This window comes from Galleria mellonella, unplaced genomic scaffold (assembly GCF_026898425.1).
Source record: "Galleria mellonella isolate WM207_F2 unplaced genomic scaffold, CSIRO_AGI_GalMel_v1 utg1217, whole genome shotgun sequence".
In the NCBI taxonomy this organism is placed as follows: Eukaryota; Metazoa; Arthropoda; class Insecta; order Lepidoptera; family Pyralidae; genus Galleria; species Galleria mellonella.
The window spans coordinates 1,337,542-1,361,890 of NW_026441984.1; the positions used below are offsets into that span (position 1 = coordinate 1,337,542).

General features: G+C 41.9%; 1 protein-coding gene across 1 annotated transcript; it reads left to right on the forward strand.

Moving 5' to 3' along the window:
* The first annotated feature begins 14,616 nt into the window (after positions 1-14,616).
* On the forward strand, positions 14,617-15,069 carry LOC128201819 (uncharacterized). The gene has a single exon (XM_052899923.1). It carries the CDS (start codon positions 14,617-14,619, stop codon positions 15,067-15,069), a length of 453 nt encoding a protein of 150 aa, XP_052755883.1.
* Positions 15,070-24,349: the final 9,280 nt, after the last annotated feature.

Here is a 24,349-nt window from a genome sequence, read left to right on the forward strand (position 1 = left end):
AACGGCCGCGGCACGATGTCTTTGATGAATTATAGGTGCTTGTTATATTGAAATTTCTATACAGGAAACATTAACGACATTTGCAAAAGTCCAAATGGATAATTGATAATTTTAACAATATTATTATATATATACACTTGATACGACACGACGAACTTATGAACATTATAATAGAAAGTAAGATAGAAGGAAGAAGGGGGAGAGGGGACCGAGACATAGTTACATCAGGCAGATCAAGGAAGGAGTTGGTGTCGTGTCGTATCAAGAGGTGAAGAGACTCGCTGAAAATCGTAGTGAGTGGCAAGAGCTCCACCGGCAAGAGCGCAGCTCTTGTCGTTGGAGCTCTTGCCTGTACAAACTTTCTTGCTTTATACAAACGACTTTTGTACAAAGTATTTATACACATAAAAACAGAAAATTTAAAACTTGAAACCAAATAAATAAATCGTAAATTCACCATTACACTTGGTATCTCAATAGCGAAGTGTAATTGGCTCTGAATATTTAAGGAAACGGTATTCTCTAGCAATAAAAAAGTATACACAGTGATTCAATACATATAAATGTATATTAGCAAAACCCAAACCAATTTAATTGTTATAATTTTAAAAATCAATAAGTATTACGCAAAATATTTTTCCTCTCTCTCTCTCTTTCTCTACCTATCTTTAGTTTTTATTTTACCTACATACACATAAGTGTCTGTGGGAAATCATAAATAAAAAAATCGGTAATAGATAGATAGATACTCTTTATTGTTTCCTCCATAAGATTACAATAGTAAATTTATTATAAATACAAATATTTACAAGAACAAATTACACTAAAAAAACAATGAATGGCCTTATTGCTAAGTGCGATCTCTTCCAGGCAACCTTTGGATGGAGAAGAATAATTATAAACAATTTGACTGGAGGCACGAAATTAAGCGTTTTTTATACAATAATGTGAATATAGAAATAAATATTTTAACTTACTGATACATTTTTTTTTATACAACTTAGAATGGCAAACAAGCTGACGGCCCACCTGATTGAAAGTGGTAACCGTCGCCTCTAGACATGAGCAATACCATGGACTTAAACTGAGTATACTGTTTCGCCCATGATATCCCCCATGCGTTGCACTTCCTGAGGACTCAGATGTTATTCCTCTGTTCTCTGTAAATTCACGTCATATCCCACCCTTCAAACCCTTCCTATACTTAAATATACATAATAAACAGTAGTAATCTAATATTACAAAGTATCTCCGTGTAAAAGTCGCTCACGGTCACTACAGTCGGCTACAACTAAATAAAATACTTTAGAAAAACATTTCGCTCGTGAACCTTCTTCTACCTTTCCTTTTAAATTAGCGCAAAGAAATTGCTTTATATAAAAAAAAAGTAGACAACAACTCCCTCTGTAGACAGGGAACGGTGCTTTGAAACATCGTAATAGAGTTTCCGCATTATTTGGAATCCTAAAAAGGCTCGTTAACGCTTCAACGAAGCCGAATTATTTCCTTTTCTGCGCTATTAAAAGTTTTATAATTATTCTCGTCTTTACACAATGATCTACTATAATATTTCAGTTAAGTATTAAATGACTGTACTGATGAAAGTCCAACCAGTGATGACTTACGAAACTGAAGAGAATATAAATCGTCTTTATTAAAATAAACTCGTTTACAAGCTCTTTTAAAACATCACCTTCTGTGATTCTACTGCTTGGTTTGGAATGTTGTTATCTGCTGAGAAGAACTCGCAAGAAACAGTTACTTTTTAAAATCTTCGATCGATCGATCGATAGTTTCCAGAAGAAACCATGTCAACCTGATAAGGTATATTGATAGCAACGAGGTAATTACACCACATTACTAACAATCCCTTTCCCCTACAAAGGGGTAGCATGGGCACCATGGTGCATTCTACATTCAGAGTGACAAAAAATCTCACGCTGGGTCGGCAACTACGAAACATGGTGGGAAGGGATTGTTAGTAATGGAGACTGAAAATCCCATTGCTAGCAATATACCCAACCAGATCGACCTCCTCGCGGTTCTCCATGGAAACTATCATGGTTAATTCCTGATGAATTCATCATGATAGGATAACTGGCCTGTTTTCATTCTCATCTATCACCCTTCACTGGTGCCAGCGTATCTCGTTAGCGCAAGCGGGGTTACCATACCATTTTCACCCATCAAAAAAACTACGAGACATGGAGGGGAAGGGATTGTTAGTAATACGAATTACCAGTCCCATTGCTAACAATATACCCTCTCAGGCCAACCTCCACGTAGTCCTTAAAACCATCAGCCCGAATTCCAGCTGTATTCACACGATAAGCTAACTGACCTGCCTCTCCATTCTCACCTGTCATCCCTTACTGGTACCCCACCAACGTACAGCATTAGCACAGATAGGATTACCACTCCATTATCATTCGTAAAAAAGACCTGCCTTTCCATTCTTACCTAGTATTTCTTACTGATACTCCGCCAGCATATATCGTTAGCGCAGACAGGGTAGCCTATTCCATTATCATCCATTAAAAAGAAGCTACGAAACATAGATTCAATAGTGGCACAATTAACACTAGGTAATGGTCTACACATTCAGGTTGCTTGAACTACATATAAAATAATGCATTTATAAATGTTGTGAGCAAGGGTGGACTTATCTCTGACAGAGATCTCTTCTAGTCAACCCAGTACAGTAAGAAAGCATTTCGTTAGCGGGCAGCTGAAGTGCTACAACTATTAATACATAAACAAATATACAGTTAAATAAAATATATAATAAAATATTACATAAATACATACACTATAAATACATATAATATCTACCTACTGGGGGGAAAGGGATTGTTAGCAATGGAGTTTGACAGCCCTATTGCTAGCAATATGCCCTATCAGGTCAACCTCCACGTGGTTCCCCCTGGAAACCATCGTGTACAATTCTTGTTGAATTCGTCACGATAGGCTAACTGACCTGCTTCATCCTCACCTATCATCCTTCAATGGTGCCCCGCCAGCGTTATCCTGATAGCGTAGGCGGGGTTACCATTCCATTATCACCCATTATAAAAAAAAAATCTAGCTACTTATATAATAAATGTTAAAATAAATAAATATACTACTAACATCAAGAAAGTAGCAACTATCGAATTGTGATGTTTGTGTACATTGAACAGGAAAACTTATTGGATCATTAATTAGTTGTTTTCCATTAAACCACATGCTCCACATAATGGGATTATCTTGAATTCATTTCGTAGATAAGAAACGAAGCCGAAGGACGGTCACTGCGTGCCTGTAACTATATCTAAATATAATATTATGACCGCTCTATTCAACATTCAACAACATTCTTTATATTTTATTTATTCTACTCATCTTAGTAAAAGAAATAAGTAAAAATATTTTCCAGACGGTTAGTATTTTTTAACTCCTTTTTTTCCAGTATTTTCATAACTAAATAATAGAATAACAATAAGACTAAAAAAAAAAGAGAGAAAAAAGGAGCATTACACAAATGTATGAAAACTGAGGCAATGCGTTAAACTACTTCACCACAAAAATTATAAATAACAATCATCATCATCTTCATCTCAGCTATTATCTGTCCACTGCTGGACATAAGCCTCCCCCATAGACTGCCATAAGGAACGGTCCTAAGCCACCTGCATCCACTGACTCCCTACATGAGAGATGTACATTTGAGAAGGGGGAAAGGGATTATTAGTAATGGAGACTGAGACAATCCCATTGCTACCAATATACCCAACCAGGTCGACCTCCACGCGGTTCTCCGTGGAAACTGTCATGGTTAATTCCTGATGAATTCATCATGATGGGCTAACTGACCTGTTTTCATTCTCATCTATCACCCTTCACTGGTGCTCCTCCAGCGTATCCCGTTAGCGCAGGCGGGGTTACCATACCATTTTCACCCATCAAAAAAAAAAACAAAAAAAGTACATTTGAAATCGTCGCTCCACCTAGTGGGGAATCGCCTTATATTGCGTTTGCTCTTACGGGGTTGCCAGTCGAGAACCTTTCTTCCCCATCGGTTGTCGGTTTATTATCGTTATAAATAACAATACCCTAATTCTATTTTCAAAATAAGTTAATTTTAGTAATGAAGTATAAAAAAAGGAATAGATGATGAGTCAATTATAAAATTCCATTTCAAAATAAGTGGAGCAAGTCTAAAATTCCATTACGAAGTTATTTCAAGAGTTAAATTAATTTGATATTCCCTTTATTCGTCCTTGTATCCAAACCAAAGCCTTGTATTGTCTCTTGAAGTACCAAACATTCAATTTTGGCCTTTCAAGTATATTGAGTATATATATTTCAAGTATATTACCAGAAGGAGACTTTGTACAAAAGTCTATTGCTTGGGTACCTCTGTCCCATTCGTATTTCCACCGTGAAGCAGTTGTGTTTGCATGGCTGTGTTTCGGTTTGAAGGGTGGGATATGACAGTGAATTTACAGGGTATAGAGAAATAACACCTGAGTCCTCAGGAATGGCAACGCATGAGGGGTATCATGGGCGAAACAGAATGCCCAATGGTCGACTGGTAGAGAACACCATCCGGTGTTAAGTTCGTCCAATGTAGATAGTTTCACAGTTTATTAAAGTTTAAATAAATACCATAGACATAACAGTATTTTTTTTTATGTCCATGGTACTGCTCATGTCTATAGGCGACGGTTACCACTTTCCATCAGGTGGGCCGTCAGCGTGTTTGTCATTCTAAGTTGTATAAAAAAAAATTGAGAAAATATTGAAATTGATTTAAATAAATACTATAACCGCGTATACTTTTTGATTCTAAATTAACAACAAAATAAATCTATTATTATATATATCTACCTATATTAAATATCTATTTGTTGAAAATTGTTTTTTGTTATGTTGGTACTTGAGTAAGTGTACCTACTATTTGGTAAGATGGATAACTTCATCACTTTATATATATATATATATCTTTTTGTTTATTACAATTGAATATTAACTTGTATCTGTAACTATGTTCATGTAATTAAAAATTTTGCCACCTTAAAAGTGTGTTTTTGCATATAACTTAAATATAAATGGTCGCATACAACGCGGTTTCACAAATGTTTTCTCCCACGAACACTCAGGGTACTGAATGAGCTCCCTGCCGAGGTTTTCCCAAGAGACTACAGCATGTGGTTCTTCAAAAGCAGGTAATGAGGTTTCTTTAGAGTTGGCAATGCGCACGTAATATCTCTTGTAATGCAGGCGTTTATAGGCTGCGGTAACCGCTTACCATTAGGTGGGTCGTATGCTTATTTGGCACCTCTGTGGTATAAAAAAATCTTACATATAAATTTAAATATCCACTGAGTATTAACAGTCGCCAGAATTCGACTTACCTTCTGTGAATGCATAATTTCTAGACCCACTGCCAATTACTTAGTGAACGTGCCTACAAACCGAGCAAAACGCAAAGGAACTATTTTGTACACGATTCACAACGAATGGAAGTCATTGTGATGTCAAAAAGGGCATGAGTTTAAAATTTTATGTTTTAAGGTTTTATCGTAATTTTTTTTTATGCAACTTAGAATAGCAAATAATCTGACGACCCAGCTGATGGAAAGTAGTAACCGTCGCATATAGACATGAACAGCGCCATAGACTTGAAGTATACTAACTATAAGGAGATATTTTTCTGTAGTTACAGTCCTGTAGTTAATACCTAATATACACGTACTTATCGGATTTAATGGTCAAGGGATAGGCAGCAGAGTCCCTCTTAAAACATTACCAAAACCTAACTACGGTTTACAACCCGCCTGCCAAATGTGGCAACTACTGGCAAAATCCCCCAATAGAAAGGAGCCTATGTTCAGCAGTGAACAGTCATCGGCTGATATTATAATGATGGTATAATAATGATGGCAGTTAGTAATATATTATTGATCTTTGTTTCTGAGGCCTGGTGATCTAAGACACAGGCATCTCGCTACCCAATTTAGACACCAGTCTCCCACAACTGTGTGTAGCTTTATATTATTTTTGCTAATTATTGTATAATATGGTTGTGGTGGAAAAAATAATACTCATACTCTAATTAGAGTCGCTTAAAAAAATATATGGGAAATTCATAAGTATATAGTTATTCTTAGTAAAAAACGAAAATCTTAATAATAGATATTTTTAATGGATGATAATGGTATGGTAATACTGTCTACACTACCAATTTACGCTGGCGGGGCACCAATGACAGACGAACAGGTCAGGATGAAAGCACATGTGTTAAATTTATTACAAATTAAGGATGGTTTCCAGAGTCAACTGGCAAGCGAACTGGCAACCGCAATGAGGCGTTTGTTATGTTTTAAAAGGAACGCTGCTGCCCTCCGCCGATTATTTATTTATACCTAAAGGACTAAAGATTTTTGCGTTAACGTTATTTCCGTTCAGTGTAAATCGAACCTTATTGGACAATTAAGTAAATACTCCGCTTGGCAGACAAACAGAAAATTGTGAAGTCTATTTCAAATTCATCAAGTTATTTTTAACTGGTAGTTAGATTAATGTAACGATAGTATACATAGATATTATGATAAAGATAGGGAAATAAAATAAATTTTATTTAGTGCATTTATTTATTCTTTATTGTACAAATGGCGTGCTTAATACCATATGGCATTCTCTCCCAGCTAACCATTGGGTAAAAACAGAAAGCCTATTAAGAGCAGATGTGGAGGAAAATATGTGACAATTCTTGTAACACATTAAAGCAATTATACACAATACACAAGAAATGCACATATAATATATAAACATTACTTTTATATATATATATATATATATATATATATATATATATATATATATATATATATATATATATATATATATATATATATATATATATATATATATATATATATATATATATATATATATATATATATATATAGAGTATATGTAATATATATACATCAAAACAACGATAAGCATTATGAGATATAATAACTATTAAGTAACTGAGTCAGATACAAGCTCGACCCACATGGGGACCATCGTTAAGCAATTTTGTAATTTACTGTTTTTTAAATAAAGATTATCATTATTATTGAGTAACCTGTAACTATATCTGGTTTTGTTGACTTAACAAATAATTAAAAAGTCTTCTATTAAATATATCCTTAGTGTATTGTATTGTAGTTTTTTTTGTTTTTTGTATTTATATATTTTGTATATTTGTATTGTATGATAATTTTATAATATTTGTACCAGAGGGACACTGTACACAAGTCGTAACTAGGAATCAACTATCAGCTTATCTCATATAATGGTAATGTCAATTTAATACTGGGTCAACCTGGCAGTCGCAATGCAAAACGGCTATATCTGCGGGTAAAAGTGTCCCTGACGGACTGACAGACTGACTTTCAGACAATCCCTATGAGGCTGGCATAGTCACTCCGGTGTACTAAAGCCTCAACAAAAATTTGATTAAAAAAAAATCTCATTTAAAGTTTACTAGAAGAAATCTTTTTTAGAGATAAACTCGCTCTTGTGCACTATTATGTTTAATTATTGTTCGCGACATTATTTGTATATATGTAATCGTAATTTATAGTTGTTAAGTGCCTAGTTTTAATCGTTTTTGTATACTGTTATTTATATAGATTTTACATAGATTTAAGATACCTATAGTGTAAGTTAAATAAAGCATTCTTTACGTGTTGTCATTATTACCTGCAAATAGAAATAGAAATTGTAACAATAAATAGAACTAAGTAAATTGTAATAAACAAATAGACGCTATATGGTACCTTCTAAAGAGATACGCGTCTCTTTCACTCTCGCCCCGTCCCGCTCGCACAGATTCGCTAACGCGAGTTAGAAATGTTATCGTGCGACCGGGCGGGTATAAAGATAGGCCGCCTCCCGTCGAGCGGCATTCGCTTCCGAGCAGCGACGCACTACACTCGAGAAGAAATAGGACAAGAAGAAAAATACTCTCTTCAGACGGTACCGGAGGCTTCAGAATAGTAATCGCTGCGTTTCACTCCAGCCTGAACCAACGCCCCTACAGTCCACGCTCACCGTACGGCAGTCCACACCGTTCACCGTGGTCCTTCGAGAAGCCGGATTGCTGGAGGAACACCGTTGGTACATCGAGAAGCCGGATCGCTGGAGGAAGACCATTCTGAAGCCGGATCGCTGAAATGCCGACTACGAGAAACATGAAGTCGTCGCAGCAAAAAATCGCCGTCACCGAAGCCACAACGTCCGCCGCCACCACGTCGACTACGGCCGCCGGAACGCTGTCCGTCGCTGCCACGCCGTCCGTTGCTGCCACCACGTCGTCTGCGGCTGTCAGAATGTCATCTGTCGCTGCCACGTCGTCTACCGCCGCCACCACATCGACTACGAACACGTCCGGCGATACGACGACCACAGGAGCCACGGAGACTACCGAAGCCACAGGAACGACAGAGGAGACAGCAAGGAAGAAGGAACCGAAGCACGGTTCAAGGAGGTGGAATTGGCCGCTGCACGTGTCGCCGCCCTGGAAGCCGAATCGGAAGACGACGAGGAAATAGAAGACGACGACGCTACCGTCAGAAGAGAACGAACGTCGGATTGGGTTCATCGAAGCACGCTGGCACTCACGATGGAGCTGCATGTACCAGAGATAGAAGAAGTCACCGGCAAGCGTCAGGGGTTCGTCCCATCGAGACCCGTTGAAGAGGATTCGAGAGCGCCGCCGCCACAGCCGAGCAGCGACGCACTTCACCGGGACCACGCACGCCACGTTGACCCACATGCCGCCATTCCTACGATAGCAGCAGCGATGCAGTCGATGAAGAAAGAAGAACCGGTGCTGAAGGTGGGCATCGATTGCAACGAGTTTGCGATCGCCATGCAGATGGCCGCTCGCAACATACTGCCCTCCACAGCGTCAAGAGTCACCGAGTTGCCAGTCTTCAATGGATCGTCGAGCGAGTGGTTACCATGGAAGATGGCCTATGAAGAAAGCGCAAGTCAACACACAGAACAGGAGAACCTAGCAAGACTGCGCAGAAGTTTGAAGGGGGCCGCAAAGGACGCGGCACGCTCCCTATTCGTCGGGTCTACGACCGCAGAAGAAGTGATGAAGATGTTAGCCGCGAGGTTCGGCCGCCCTGGAGCACTCGTCACAGCCGAACTGAACAAACTCCGCGCGCTACCACGACTCTCGGACAACGCAAGAGACGTCTGCCTCTTCGCGAGCAAGGTGCAGAACGTTGTCGCCACGATACGAGCGCTGAACAAGAGTCACTACCTCTACAACGAAGAAATAGTGAGAAACGTCACAGAGAAGATGCCGTCGGTACTACGCTTCAAGTACTACGATTTCGCCAACGACCAACCTTAGGGACAACCGGACCTCATAACACTCTCTCAGTTCCTGCAAAGGACCGCCGCACGATGTGGAAACTTCGCCCCCGCCGAGGAGATACCGTCCGAAGACCGGCGGGAGTCCGCTCCTAGGAAGACGGCGAAGACATACACGACGCAGGAGAAACCCGCTACACCACCGTGCCCGATGTGTCGACGAGAGGGACACGCTCCATCGGACTGCAAGACGATGAAAGAAGCGGACACATCGGCGAGATGGGAGCTAGCGAAGACTCATAGGCTGTGTTTCCGTTGCCTCAAAGTGAGAAGATTTCGCCACGCCTGCAAGAGCAAGAGATGTGGAGTAAATGAGTGCACGCAGACTCATCACCCTCTGCTGCACACCACGCGACAACAGCCGGAGAATGAAGTAACAACGCACGTCGTCGAGGACAAGTCCGCCGCAGTCGCCGCATCGGCAAGGGAAAACGACAAGATCGCGTTCCTGAAGATCCTGCCGATACGAGTCACCGGTCCCACGGGAACGTGCGACACCTACGCGCTACTGGACGACGGGTCGACTTGCACCATCATCGAGACGGCGGTGGCGGAGCGAATCGGTGCTACGGGTCCCCCCGCACCATTCTACATGGAAGGTGTGGCCGGGGCACGGATCAACGCAGCTCAATCGACGCGTGTTCACTTCAAGATCCGCGGGCGGAATTCACAAGAATACACAGTGGGGGCACGGACGATGGACAGACTGCAGTTATCACCGCAGTCGGTACCGCGCAGCGTCATCAAGGGCTGTCCACATCTACGAGACATAGAGAGGGAGTTGGTCTACGAAGAGGGCAAACCGACGGTACTGTTGGGGCAAGACAACTGGCACCTACTGCTGGCCCACGAAGTCAGAAGAGGATCCGACACGCAGCCGGTCGCATCACTCACCGACCTGGGATGGGTATTGCACGGTACGAGTCGCGGCAGGGCAAGACAGCAGGTGCATAGAAACAGCCACATAGTGACGACACATGAAGAGGAACAATCGATGGAAGAAATGATGAAGCAACATTTCGCGCCCGAATCACCGGGGATCGCACCGAAGAGGTCTTACAATGAAGAGGAACGTCGCGCCCTACGCATTTTAGAGGAGAAAACTCGTCCGTTACCGGCGGGAGGATACGAGACGGGGTTACTATGGAAGAAGGACGACCCTGTGCCGCCGGACAACTATGAATCAGCGATGCGACGTCTCCAACTGGTCGAAAGGAATTTCGACAAAAATGAAGAACAGTGGCCGCGTGAAGATAGTACGAGCGACGATAGTCAAGCGGAAACGGGAGAAGAACGCGTACACAAGCTACAGAACGCGACGCAGTTGTCTATAGCATTACCCGATCCGTCACGTTTTTCTAATTGGTTGAAACTTGTACGCAGTTCAGCACGGGTATTGCAGTTCATCGACCTCCTGCGACCGACCAGTCAACGCTGCGCGGCCGCCCGAAAGAGAAACAAGAAGAAAGAGAGCGCCGACCCCACTTGGACCCGCACGAAGAAAGTCGATAGAGAGAAGATGAAGATGAAAATCAAGAACAGCAATAGTCCATCTGTGTGTTTCATCCCCATAGACACACATTACCTAGATCGCGCGCGACGGCTATGGATTCGCGCGATACAACAAGAGGCGTTCGGCGACGAAATCGCAGCATTGAAACGAGGAAAACAGCTGCCGTCATCCAGTCGACTCATACAGCTGTCGGTCGTCATAGACAACGACGACATTCTGCGACTTCGATCGAGAATAGCAGCCGCCGCCGATCTGTCAGCCGAGCAACGAGAGCCCCCCATCGTCGACGGAAACCACGCCTGGGTGCGCCTATACATCGCATGGGTGCATCGGAAACTTCACCACGGCGGCTTCGAAATCACCACGAACGAGGTGCGACAACACTTGTGGGTGTTGCGCCTACGACACGCCGTCCGCAGTGAACTGAAGAGGTGTCAGCTGTGCCGTCTACGAAGAGCAAGACCGGCGCAGCCGTCAACGGGCAACCATCCGCAGAGCAGGCTGGCGCATCATCAGCGACCGTTCACGTTCACCGGCCTAGACTACTTCGGGCCTATGACCGTGACAGTGGGCCGCACTCACCAGAAGCGGTACGGAGTGCTCTTCACCTGCCTAACGACGCGCGCAGTCCACCTAGAAATCGCCGGCAGCCTCAGCACGGACTTCGCCATAATGGCCCTGCGGCGCTTCATAAGCCGCAGAGGGTGTCCCGCTGAGCTATGGTCCGACCAAGGCACCAATCTCAAAGGTGCCGACGTCGAACTAAAGAAAGCAGCCGAGGAAGCCATCCAAGAAGAGTCATCAGTCCACTTTATCCGGTGGCGCTACATTCCCCCGAGCGCACCCTTCATGGGAGGTGCGTGGGAACGGCTGGTGCGTAGCGTGAAGACCGCACTAGCCGCCACAACCCAGGATGTGCATATCATACTCCTGGGGGAGACCAAGTTGGCTCCCAAGGAGACGTTGCGGGTGCCCAACTACTTTGTGTACAGACGGGACGAGCGGTCCCCGGCCGGTGCGGCATACCGTGGCACTGCCGTACTGATCCGCCGCGACATCGTACACATGCAGTTGGCGCTCCCCGAGTTCCGCGTCATGCGCTCCATAGGAGTGAGCATTAACATCGACGGCGCGGAACTGAGAGTATATGCCGCCTATCGCCCCCCGGTCAGAGAATTCTGCCCCTCCGATGTCCGGAACGTACTGGACGGTAGGAGTCCCACATTACTCATGGGCGATCTTAACGCCAAACACCCGACTTGGGGAAGCCGGGTGACATCGCCTGTGGGTACTAGACTCCTCCGTGACGCAGACAGTCACGGCTACGAAGTGTTGGGACCCGCACACCCAACACACATTCCCACGAATCGTAGACACTATCCAGACGTTCTGGACATAGCACTCGTGCATAGAGTGCCCTGCCCGGTCAATATGGAGGTGTTGTACGACTTGGACACACAACACCTCCCAGTTTTAGCCACGCTTGACCTAGGTGCGGTCGTCACCGCATCGCACAGGTCTGAGCGGCGGAGTACCAACTGGACGGCTTATCGCTCAAGCCTCCAGCATATTCCTCTCGACGGCGACTTTTCCACGCCTGAGGGAATAGAGGCCGCCTCTATCGATATACAGGAGCGCATTCAAAGCGCCCTAGAGGCGGCCACAACTACCATACACTCGGCAGCTCGCCGCCGAGTCGAGTTGCCGGCACACTTGAGTGATAAGTTGTCGCGCAAAAAACTACGTTCACTACGTTCACAACAGACGCGCGATTTACCTATAATAACTGACAATGGAGCCCTAACACTAATAATAGGGCTCCTCACAGATCTCCTAACGGCCCTAGCGGCCGGTGAGGACATAAAGTCGGCGGCTCTCGCCGGATTGGCCAAAATTAGCCAGTACAGAGTCGCGGAGTAATTCTCTCCGCGTCCTGTACTGGAACCCCGGGGATAAAGGATAAGGTACAAGGCCTCCGTCTCCTTGCTCAAACCCAGGATGTGCATATCATACTCCCTTTGTGTACAGACGGGACGAGCGGTCCCGGCCGGTGCGGCATACCGTGGCACTGCCGTACTGGTCCGCCGCGACATCGCATGCAGTTGGCGCTCCTCACATGCGCTCATAGGAGTGAGCATTAACATCGACGGCGCGGAACTGAGTATATGCCGCCTATCGCCCCCCGGCCGCCCCTCCGATGGACTCCTCCGTGACGCAGACAGTCACGGCTACAGAGCAACACACATTCCCACGAATCGTAGACACTATCCAGACGTTCTGGACATAGCACTCGTGCATAGAGTCCCGTCACTCCGCCGCCGCCTATGGGCCCGCACCCGTTGTCCACGGGTCAAGCGTGAGCTTAACTGTCTCGCTGCGGAGCTGTCGGAAGGAGTCCGCGACTGGCGTGGCTCCTCGTGGGAGGGTGTCATCTCCCACGCGGGTGAACACCAGTTCACCCTGTACGCCCTTAACCGACAGCTCACTAAGGCACGACCCCCCGTCTGTCCGTTGTTCGATGAAACGGGCAGACGTCGTTACGCAGCCATTGACCGGGCAGAAATCCTGGCCAACCACCTGGAGGGGCAGTTCACTGCCAATCCGGTAGCCGCCGACGCACCCAGCACTGTCGTCGAGCACCATGAGCGCGTTGTACGTCGCGTGGGCGAGTTTCACACCGCTCCGACGCCGGACTTAACGGAGATTAAATTCGTTTCGCCCGGCGAGGTAAGGCGCATCATCGAGCGCCTACCTAGGCGCAAAGCGCCCGGAGCGGACAAAATACCCACGCCTGCACTCGCCCAGCTGCCCCGTAGAGCTTTAGTATTTATTACTAAGCTCTACAACGGTATACTCCGGACCGGCCACTTTCCATCAAATTGGAAACTCGGCCGAGTCATCGCCCTCCCGAAAGCCGGGAAAGACAAACGTTTCCCGGCCAGTTACCGGCCGATAACACTCCTCCCGCACGTAGCGAAGACCTTTGAGCGCGCGCTGCTCCGCCGGCTGTACCCGTACGTCACTCCACGGGACGAGCAGTTCGGTTTTAGGGGCGGCCATTCAACCACGCTCCAACTTGCGCGCGTGCTGCATCATATGGCCGTCGAGCATAACCGCGGTCGACGCGTAGTCGGTGTTTTTCTCGATATAGAGAAAGCGTTCGACCGCGTGTGGCACGACGGCCTAGTGTACAAACTGTTGATGCACACTAGCACGCCGCAAGCCTACGTGCGGGTAATCGACAACTTCTTACGAGGCCGGAACTTTTATGTTTCGGTAGAGGGCGTGGACTCAGCCGTCCACCCAATTGCCGCCGGAGTGCCGCAGGGCAGCTGCATTTCCCCAGCGCTATACGCGACGTACACGGACGACATTCCCACCTTGAGGGATGAGCTCCTCGAGGGAGAGAGCGATGTCGTCCTAGCTCTATTTGCCGACGACAGTGCATACTTCATGTCGTCGACCAATGCCAACTACGCTGCACGCAGAATGCAGCGTCTGTTGAACCGCCTGCCAGAGTGGCTCGATAAGTGGCGCACCTCCGTTAATGTGGGAAAACGGTAGCGCTACTGACTCGAAGCCGCTCACATCATCCGCCGCCTCTCCAACTCCGTGGGTCACCCATCTCATGGGAGCGCACAGTGCGTTACCTAGGGGTAGAGATCGACCGGTCGCTGCACATGACAGCACAGGTTAACCGCGCGGTCACACAGACCAGGACCGCGCGGGCCATGCTGCGACCGGTCCTACAGTCCAATCTCTCGCTGCGAACGAAAATAGGCATATACAAGACTTATATTCGTTCGCAGCTGACGTATGCCTCCCCCGCATGGTACGCGCTGTGCTCCGACGCACAGAGGCGGCGCATGCAGGCGCAACAGAACTGCGTTCTGCGTATGTGCGCAGACGCGGGTCGTTACGTACGTAACGACGTAATTGCCCGAGATCTCGCGGTCCCCTCGGTGGAAGAGTTCGTCCGCCGGCTGGCACGTACAATGTTCAGCCGGGCGGACGCCAGCCACCACCCGCACTTGAGGGACCTAGCCCCGCTCCACGCGCGCCCACCGGACGCGACACGCGCATTGCCGCGAGATCTCCTGCGCACAGCAGGCACAAAGCAGGGCGACGGTTAAACCGGCCCTGCACGGTCGACGACACAGTATATAATGCTCTTTCTTCCCCCACACTTTATTCCCTCAGCCGACGCTATTTACAATAGCGTCGGCTCGACCCCACGGGTCGAAAATTAATGACGCACAGGCGGCAGCCTGTGCAGACCGCCCGGGTAAAGGGTGCACACCCGAGGCCCGCACCTGCAACCCTGTAAAGGGTTGCGGATGAACCCTTCTCTCTCGAGCGGCATTCGCTTCCGAGCAGCGACGCACTACACTCGAGAAGAAATAGGACAAGAAGAAAAATACTCTCTTCAGACGGTACCGGAGGCTTCAGAATAGTAATCGCTGCGTTTCACTCCAGCCTGAACCAACGCCCCTACAGTCCACGCTCACCGTACGGCAGTCCACACCGTTCAATTATATTATTCTAATATGTGTGTTCCTTTTTGTGTACAATAAAGTATAAGAAAGAAGAAGTCGTTTGCATGGGTACCTCTGGCCCATTCGCGTTTCAACCGTGAAGCAGTTATGTTTGCATAACTGTATTTCAATTTGAAGGGTGGGATATGACAGTGAATTTACAGGGTACAGAGGCATAATACCTTAGTCCTCAGGAATGGCAACGCATGAGGGGTATCATGGACGAAACAGTATACTCTGTTTTGGCCATGGTACTGCTCATGTCTATAGGCGACGGTTACCACTTTCCATCAGGTGGGCCGTCAGCTTGTTTGCCATTCTAAGTTGTATAAAAAAAAATAATACATAGATATAAATATACTAAATAGATCAAGCGGCAGATATTAAGAATATATTCATATTACAAAAACGTGCCGTTCGAGCGATCTACTGTATGAAGAGTCGTGACTCATTAAGAGAGAAATTCAAAGAGGCAAATATTCTCACCGTTGCTTCTCAATTTATATATTCAAATATTCTATATGTTCATAAAAATCTTGACTTATTTCCAAAAAACAGCAATATTCATAATATTAATACTAGATTTAAAGACAAACTTGCTGTCCCCAAGTATCGTTTAGAAAAAGTTAATAGGTCTTTTATGGGAATAGGTATAAAAATTTACAATAAGATACCAAAGGATATGTTGGAATTACCCTTAAATAAATTCAAAACATCTGTTAAATCATATTTACTGAGCAAAGCCTATTACTCACTAAACGATTACTTGAATGACGAGTGTGCATGGCAATAGTTGTTCATGCACTGAATTTTCATTTAATGTTAGACATAGACACCTATATAAATATACATTGTAAATAAACTGGCTTTAAAAAAAAAAAAGTAATTCAATTGAGTTTCTTGCCAGTTCTTCTCAATTGGATCTATATACCGAACTGGACGGTAGGGTAAATATAAAATTATAATGTACAAATTTGACGTTCATAAGCGGCTAAAATGTCCTACATGAATAAATGATTTTTGAATTTGAATTTGAATTTGAATTAGGTAGATCACACGTAGTCAATATCAAAGCAAATTAGAGAGAAAGGTAAAGAGATTTTACCTGCCTTTTGAACAAGGCAAGAGATTGTGCTGATCTAATGGAAAGAGGTAAAGAATTCCAGAGACGAATAGCTTGGATAGTGAAAGAATAAATAGATATTTATTACTCTTTCACGTATAAACTATTGAACGGAGTTGAATCAAATTTGGTACACTTGTAGGGGTTTTTTTTTGATGGATGAAAATGGAATGGTAATCCCGCCTACGCTAACGGGATACGCTGGCGGAGCACCAGTGAAGGATGATAGATGAGAATGAAAACAGGCCAGTTAGCCCATCATGATGAATTCATCAGGAATTAACCATGATAGTTTCTAGGGGGAACCGCGAGGAGGTTGACCTGGTTGGGTATATTGCTAGCAATGGGATTCTCCGTCTCCATTACTATCAATCCCTTTTTCCCCAACACTTGTAGGGGTTATACCCTACCTTAACACATAGGATACTTTATTTATTATTTCACGTGGGTAAATCCACAGGATATAGTTAGTATGTATACAAAATTATATAAAATGGCAACCGTCATATATATACACGGAACCAGCAGTATGGCTATCACTCTTTGTTTGACCTACTTCCAAAAAAAAATCAAATATTTATTATAAAATACCAACTCCCGAACGCCAATAAATCCATCAACGTTGCAACACACAAAAGAACAAAAATTATAACATTTCCTCTTTATACTAATAACAATAGGGTTTATATTTGAACGGAATTTTGTTATATGGTCTATATATGGGAATAAAGGTCGAGATCGTTTTGAAGAGTCAAAGAGGGGTGGAGCAAAACCAATCGATTTCTTTTCAATACGCTCTTAGTAAAGGCGGGCATCATCTTGTTATAACAATGGTTTACGTTTTTATTTATTAATTACTACATTTATTAAAAAAAAAATACTTATTCACTCTTTAAAATATTTTGTACAAAACTAGCCAATTTTGTACAAAGTGCACAAATAGATGCGATGCACAACAGGTATTTAAGTGGTGGGCTTTACCAGCAAAATTATAAAATTCACTATTTTTTTTGTCTACGTTTAATTTGGGATTTTTTTTAACATGTCAATCCCATAAAATCTAAACAAGTTAACTACTATTATCTCGTAATTATGACTAAACAATACTACTTACTAATTCACTTAAGCACAAAGCAATTTTGGTAGTAGAAGCATGCATTATGCTCTGAACAATCGCCACATCAAATTTATTAATATTAAATGTTTTTAAAAATGTTTCCCTTTCCCTTCGGTTCCCATCACATTACATCAATAGGTGCTGTGCATCTTCAACTTTTTTATAGACAATGCAATTTGGTGAATTTTCTAAATTCACTATTTATTTATACTTTATTGTACACACAAATAATACAGAAATATGACAGTGGAAAAAATATACAAAGGCGAGCTTAACTCTGCAAGAATTCTAGCACACCCAAAGTGGAAAGGAGCATCAATGACGGATAGAGCGGTGTACAATACTGTGACAATTTACAAATAAAAAGAACTTAAGTTTATACATAGCCAATTAATTATATTTAATTGTATATATACACATATACATACATATATGCACGTAATTATGAGTCCTCGGGAACAGGTACCATTCATGTGAGTGGTTCACGTGAGGTGGATGACGTCTACAGCATATTTTTTTTGATGGGTGAAAATGGTATAGTAACCCCGCCTGCGCTAACGGGATACGCTGTCTGAGCACCAGTGAAGATCCATGAGAGTGAGAACAGACCCGTTAGCCTATCATGATGAATTCACAAGTAATTAACCATGATAGTTTCCAGGGAGAACCGCGAGGAAGACGACCTGGTTGGGTATATTGCTAGCAATGGGATTCTCAGTCTCCATTACTAACAATACCTTTCCCCCGTTACAGCATATTTTGTAATATCCATCCACTTTCCATGTTTACAGGTGAGACTTACCACTTGCCATCAACTTGAGAGCAATCACTTAAAGTGGTAAAAAAAAGAGCGACTGTTTGATAGCTGGACACACCCTGTTGACATAAACAAAATATACGTCCATTAGTTTCTACCGGCGCCGTCGTATACGGGGATTTTTTTAATGCATGATAATGGAATGGTAACCGCACCCGCGGTATTGGTATACACTGGCGGGTCACCAGTGAAAGATGACAGGTGAGGATGAAGCAGATCAGTTAGTCCATCGTGACGAATTCAACAAGAATTGTTCACGATGGCTTCCAGGGGGAACCACGTGGAGGTCGACCTAATAAGGTATACTGCTAGCAATGGGGCTGTCAAACAATCCTTTTCCCCCCTATATACATATATTAATCATGTAAACTACAATCAAGGAAGTATGAAAAACATTCGTCGTCATACGCAGAGCTTAAAACATTCAAATTGTAAATAAAACAAGCCTTCTTAGTCTGAATTTTGATTTACCCCTAAATTAGTATCCAGTATTATTCCTCAGGCGAATAATTCTTGTAAGCACGCAACCGCTACAGCCATTCCGCTATTCCGCCACCGCTAACGCGCCCTTAGTCAGCCCTTGCCCTCTCCGCCCTTCGACCTACTTCCGCGGGTCATCGACCCGCAAGGTCGTCAGCTGATCGATTACATCACACACCTATACTTATAGAATAATACTTATTATTTACGTGGTTAGAAATAATAATTTATTTGTTAAGACAATATAGAGGTCCTTTTAGCTAGTTATAATTTGCTTAATCTATAATAGTAAATGAATGGTCAAGACCTTTTTTTTAGAACCTGTCCTACCCAATATTTTAGGATGAAACAGTCTATTTTATCAGTAATTATGGACAGAAAACTGTTTAAAATACATAGTAACTATTTCTGTCACGATTAATGTGTATCGCTTAGCTAGTATAATCTTTATTTATTTTATTTATTTTTTTATTAAAGAAAAAACCAACAATTGGAAAAGTTTTATAATTAAAAAAAATTCACTAAGAACAAAAAGCCCATTACAGGTTTTCATAAATAAAAACAAGATTTAACTAATGCTCATGACATCGCTAGTACTTACAATCAAATTATTTAACTTAGAGTAACAATATTATTATTTATTATTATTATAGCTTTTTATCCACTTCCGTGGTCCCCAAGGATAAAAGCCTCCTCCATCTTTTTCCACTTCTCCTTATCTATAGCAATACTTGTCCAGTTTTTTCCTGCTGTATTTATTATGTCATCTGCCCATTTCTTTCTTTGCCTTCCAACATTTCTTTTTCCCGCTGGACCTCGCCATTTTGTTGTTTGGAGAGTCCACCTTTTACCTTTGTACCTCACTATATGACCTGCCCATCTCCACTTCTGTTTCATACTATACTGAAGAGTATCTATTATTATGGTTTTCTTCCTGATATCGGTGTTTCTTATTTTCTGTATTTTTCTTAACTTTAAGATACTTCTTTCCATCGCATGCTGACATGATAGGATTTTGTTCTTTATTTTTTCTGTATAAGTCCATGTTTGGCATGCATATGTTAGGCTTGGCAGGATGCAGGAATCCAAGAAGTAACAATATTATAGTAGTACAAATATTATATATAGTCAATTATGCAAAATAAAAAGTTGAACTCTTTGGTTATTTAATGAATAAATTGTTATTTTAAGCTATGTATTGTAAACTGTTGGTACATACGTATATAGATATCCGTCACGCCGATTACAGGTACTTTTAATTTGGCCTATTTAAACATGTCACCTATTTGGTCGACATATGTCCATCTAGGGCAACCCCTACCGAGGCCTCCATTCATTTATGTTTGATAAATCTTTCATAATTCTCCTTTCATCTATTTTCTACAAATGACCAAACCAACGCATGTAAACTTTTGTTTTTCTAATAAATATATAAATGATCTGCCCCACCCAATATTTTAGGATGGGGACAGTGCATTTTAGCGGCAATAACCTCTAGGAAACTGTTTGAACTGGCACGCACCCTGCCCAATAGTGAAGCAAATTGTTTGCACCGCCGCGGCGGCGGCGCCGGGCCGTAGTGCATAAAAACTTCAATGCATTCTCGCGTAAACGTGAGTGACCTATATAGTCATAGATTTATTTAGAAGAAAATACTTAAAAATAAGTATCAATACTAAATATCTAAATTAATTTTTAAAAAGTTATTAAAACCGCATTTATTAACGAAACAAAACTTGGGTTGGTCGCCTGCTAGCGACTGCTTTCAACATAATAATTGTTGTGGTAAATCATTTATACTGTATGTTTAATTAATTAAAGAAATATATTATTTATGCATCATTTATATAAGCATGTATTTATATAATACAATTTTACCTTTCGCTGTTAAATTGGTTACGCAGGTTACAATCTGGGTTTGTTGTACGCGTCCGTGTAGCCTAACTTCAGGCTGCAGCTGAAAATCAGTGCTTTGCTTTTAAGCAAAACCATCACTGAGCTGTAGCCTATTTGGGTCACTGCGACACACATGGCGAAACCATATTTTATCTTTTGTTGTATATTTTAAAAAGTGTAAATAATTTAATTGTATAAACTCATTTGTAAATTTACGTGTGTCATAAATGGCTCAAATAAAAAGTTTATCTATCTATCTAAATAATAAACGTAAATAATAAATATAAATAATAATTATACTTATTAAGAGCCCTGTAAACTTGATTATTGTAATAACTTTGTGGCAAGCGAGTGTGTAGACGATGGCTAGTAATTACGTCGAACAAAGAGTCTCAAGTACAGCCAGATTACGTCTATTACAGACCTAACAAAGTACAAGGCCAAACCTCGAATTAAGTACAGTTTCTATTCAGGCAACGTTGTATAAATTGTTCATACTTACACCAAATTATCTCATACTGCGAACACTCTCGAGTATCGGGGTTCCTATACGGGCTTCTAAAATTTTACGACTACCCTTCTATATTGTACTACATACTAGAAATTCAATTAGGACGAGAGTGAATTGTATTGTAATATTTTCCTAGGTTAACTACGAGCGTCGCTAGATTTGGTTTTATTTTTTATCAAACAATCGTTTCACTGTGTAATTATTTTTTTTAAATAGGTGATAATGGAATGGCAACCTCACCCGCGCTATCTGTATACACCGGCGAGGCACCAGTGAAGGATGATAGGTGAGGATGAAGCAGGTCAGTTCGCCCATCGTGACAAATTCAACAGGAATTGTTCATAATAGTTTCCAGGAGGAACCACTTGGAGGTCGACCTAATAGGGCATATTGGTAACAATAAGGCTATCAAACTCCATTGCTAACAATCCCTTTCCCCCCACTGTGTAATTATTAGGTACGTCTACGATTTACCATATAAGCATTCGCCGTGAGTACTCCGGCATAGAATGGGCCACTCCCCTTTCCGTAGGTGTCGTAAGAGGCGATTAACAGAGGGCGAGGGATGGATAGCAGCGTCCCACGTAAAATATCTCCAAAAGCCTAACTGTGTCTGCCAACCTGCCTACCAAGTGTGGCAACTAACGGCAAATCATAAGGCATAAGCTCCTTTTATGCCCCTTATATTCCTTTTATAATAAAATAACAACATAATAATATATATATTTTTATACAACTTAGAATGGCAAACAACCTGACGGCCCAAGTGATGAAAAGTGGTAACCGTCGCCTATAGACATGAGCAGTACCATGGACATAACAGAGTACACTGTTTCGCCCATGATACCCCCCATGCGTTGCCACTCCTGAGGACTCAGGTGTTATACCTGTGTACCCTGTAAGTTCACAACGTATCCCAACCTTAAAACCGAACCACAACCATGCAAACACAACTGCTTTACGGTTGAAACACGAATGGGACAGGGGTACCCAAGCAAACGACTTTTGTACAAAGCCTCCCTCTATGAGACAACTATACTAATGTCTTATTACAATGTATCTCATTTATTCTCATATTACAAGCTATGGTTTCTTTTCTGATATTATGGCATTAACTCAAGTGAACTTAATATAGATAGATAATAACTTTTAAGTTTTTCCATTTTCTAGAGAGATGTAAAATTACTACCGAAAGACGTGACCATTATGTACATACACATATAATTTATATACATTTTTATCTCTGTATCTACATTATATGGTTCCTTTTCGTTTAGATCATGTTTTAGTATCCTTCTTGGAATAACGCCAAAACCCTGACGCCGCAGTGTCCTCAATTCGTTATAAAACACGTAAGTGGGTACCTATTAGGAAATTTAGCAATTATTCCTACGATAAATATTTGGATATTAAAATTTGCAGTTTTTCGCTTACTTAGGTCACACGTGTCGTCTATTGACATGAGCAGTACCATGGACACAGAGTATACTGTTTCGCCCATGATACCCCCATGCATTCCTGAGGACTCAGGTGTTATTCCTCTGTACCCTGTAAATTCACTGCCATATCTCACCCTTCAAACCTAAACACAGCCATGTAAACACAACTGCTTCACGCTTTATATAATTTGTTTAAAATTATTTTATTTAATTCCGCTACCTACTATAACCACCATTATTACTATTATTACTACCAGAAGTTTCACATTCTTCCATATTAGCCATCAATCTTAGACTTCCATTTTGTTCACGCACGTTTAGCGACACGTGTTTAACCTCTAAACGAGGCATCTTCGAGGAAATTATTAAATCGCTGTTCGAAGCGTAGTTGATAATATTTCGGCACATAAACTGCATTTAATTAAATTATATTCCACAAAAAACAAACCGACATCATTTGTAGCAAAACCAGTTATTTTGATTAAAAAACTAAACTACTAAATCGATTTTAATAAAATTTCTATGACACCAATCTGTAAGCACATCCTTTCAAATAAAAAAAAAAAAGAATTTTACAATTAAATCTACAGCTGACGGAGTTATGAGGTAAAAAAATAAAAAAAATACAAACTAATTGAGAACCTATTTTATTTTGAAGTCAATTGAAAAAGATTTAGCATATAATTACGGACTTATACCATAGAGGAACTTTTTATTTTTTTTTTTTTTTTTTTAGTACGTTTGTTCCGTTTGGAACAGGCTAAGGTCGGAGACCATGCTGCCTAGTCTTCAAAAAGATAATTTGTCTGGAATTTTAGAAACTTTTTATTTTTAGTCGTATTTGTCTGGCACAAAAACTACATTGAAATGTTTATTTTTAAATAAAATAGAAACAGATTATAAAACATAAGTTCTGTTTTTTTTTTTTATATATAACACAAATGTGGCAACAAATCTAATGCATGTCAATGTAACCCAAAGATTTCGGAATAGAATAGATGAAATAATTCACATAGTGCGTTGCTCGTTGTATTTATGACATTGCCAATGCGTTAGAGAAGGATAGACATATAAAAACGAATCTGCCTTTTCACTAGTCCGTAGTAGTCAAATTCATCAAGATATGTCATTTGGTTTTATTGCTTGTATACTTTCTACATAAACTGTGTGGAATATATAATCTAGTAATGTAAAATTTGTTATTAACAATTTAATTGACATATCAATATGAACAAAAATTTTACGTACACATTATCTATACACTAGCCTGCTATGAATTGAGAAAAAAAGCAACTTAAGGATGTATCTTTCGTCCTCTTTTTATTAATTATATTTGCATAAGAAGAAAGGAGGCAACCATATGTGTATTGCAATTTTTATTTTATTATTCCTTCTATGTAATTCCTTGTTCTTATGGTGTAACCTATGGACACCTGCAACGCCAAAGATGTCACGTGCGCGTTGCCGACCCTGAATAAACTTATATAATACACTC

Bases quoted from the DNA above. Each gene is read 5' to 3' on its own strand.
- LOC128201819 (XM_052899923.1), top strand. From the start codon at position 14,617: ATGACAGCACAGGTTAACCGCGCGGTCACACAGACCAGGACCGCGCGG.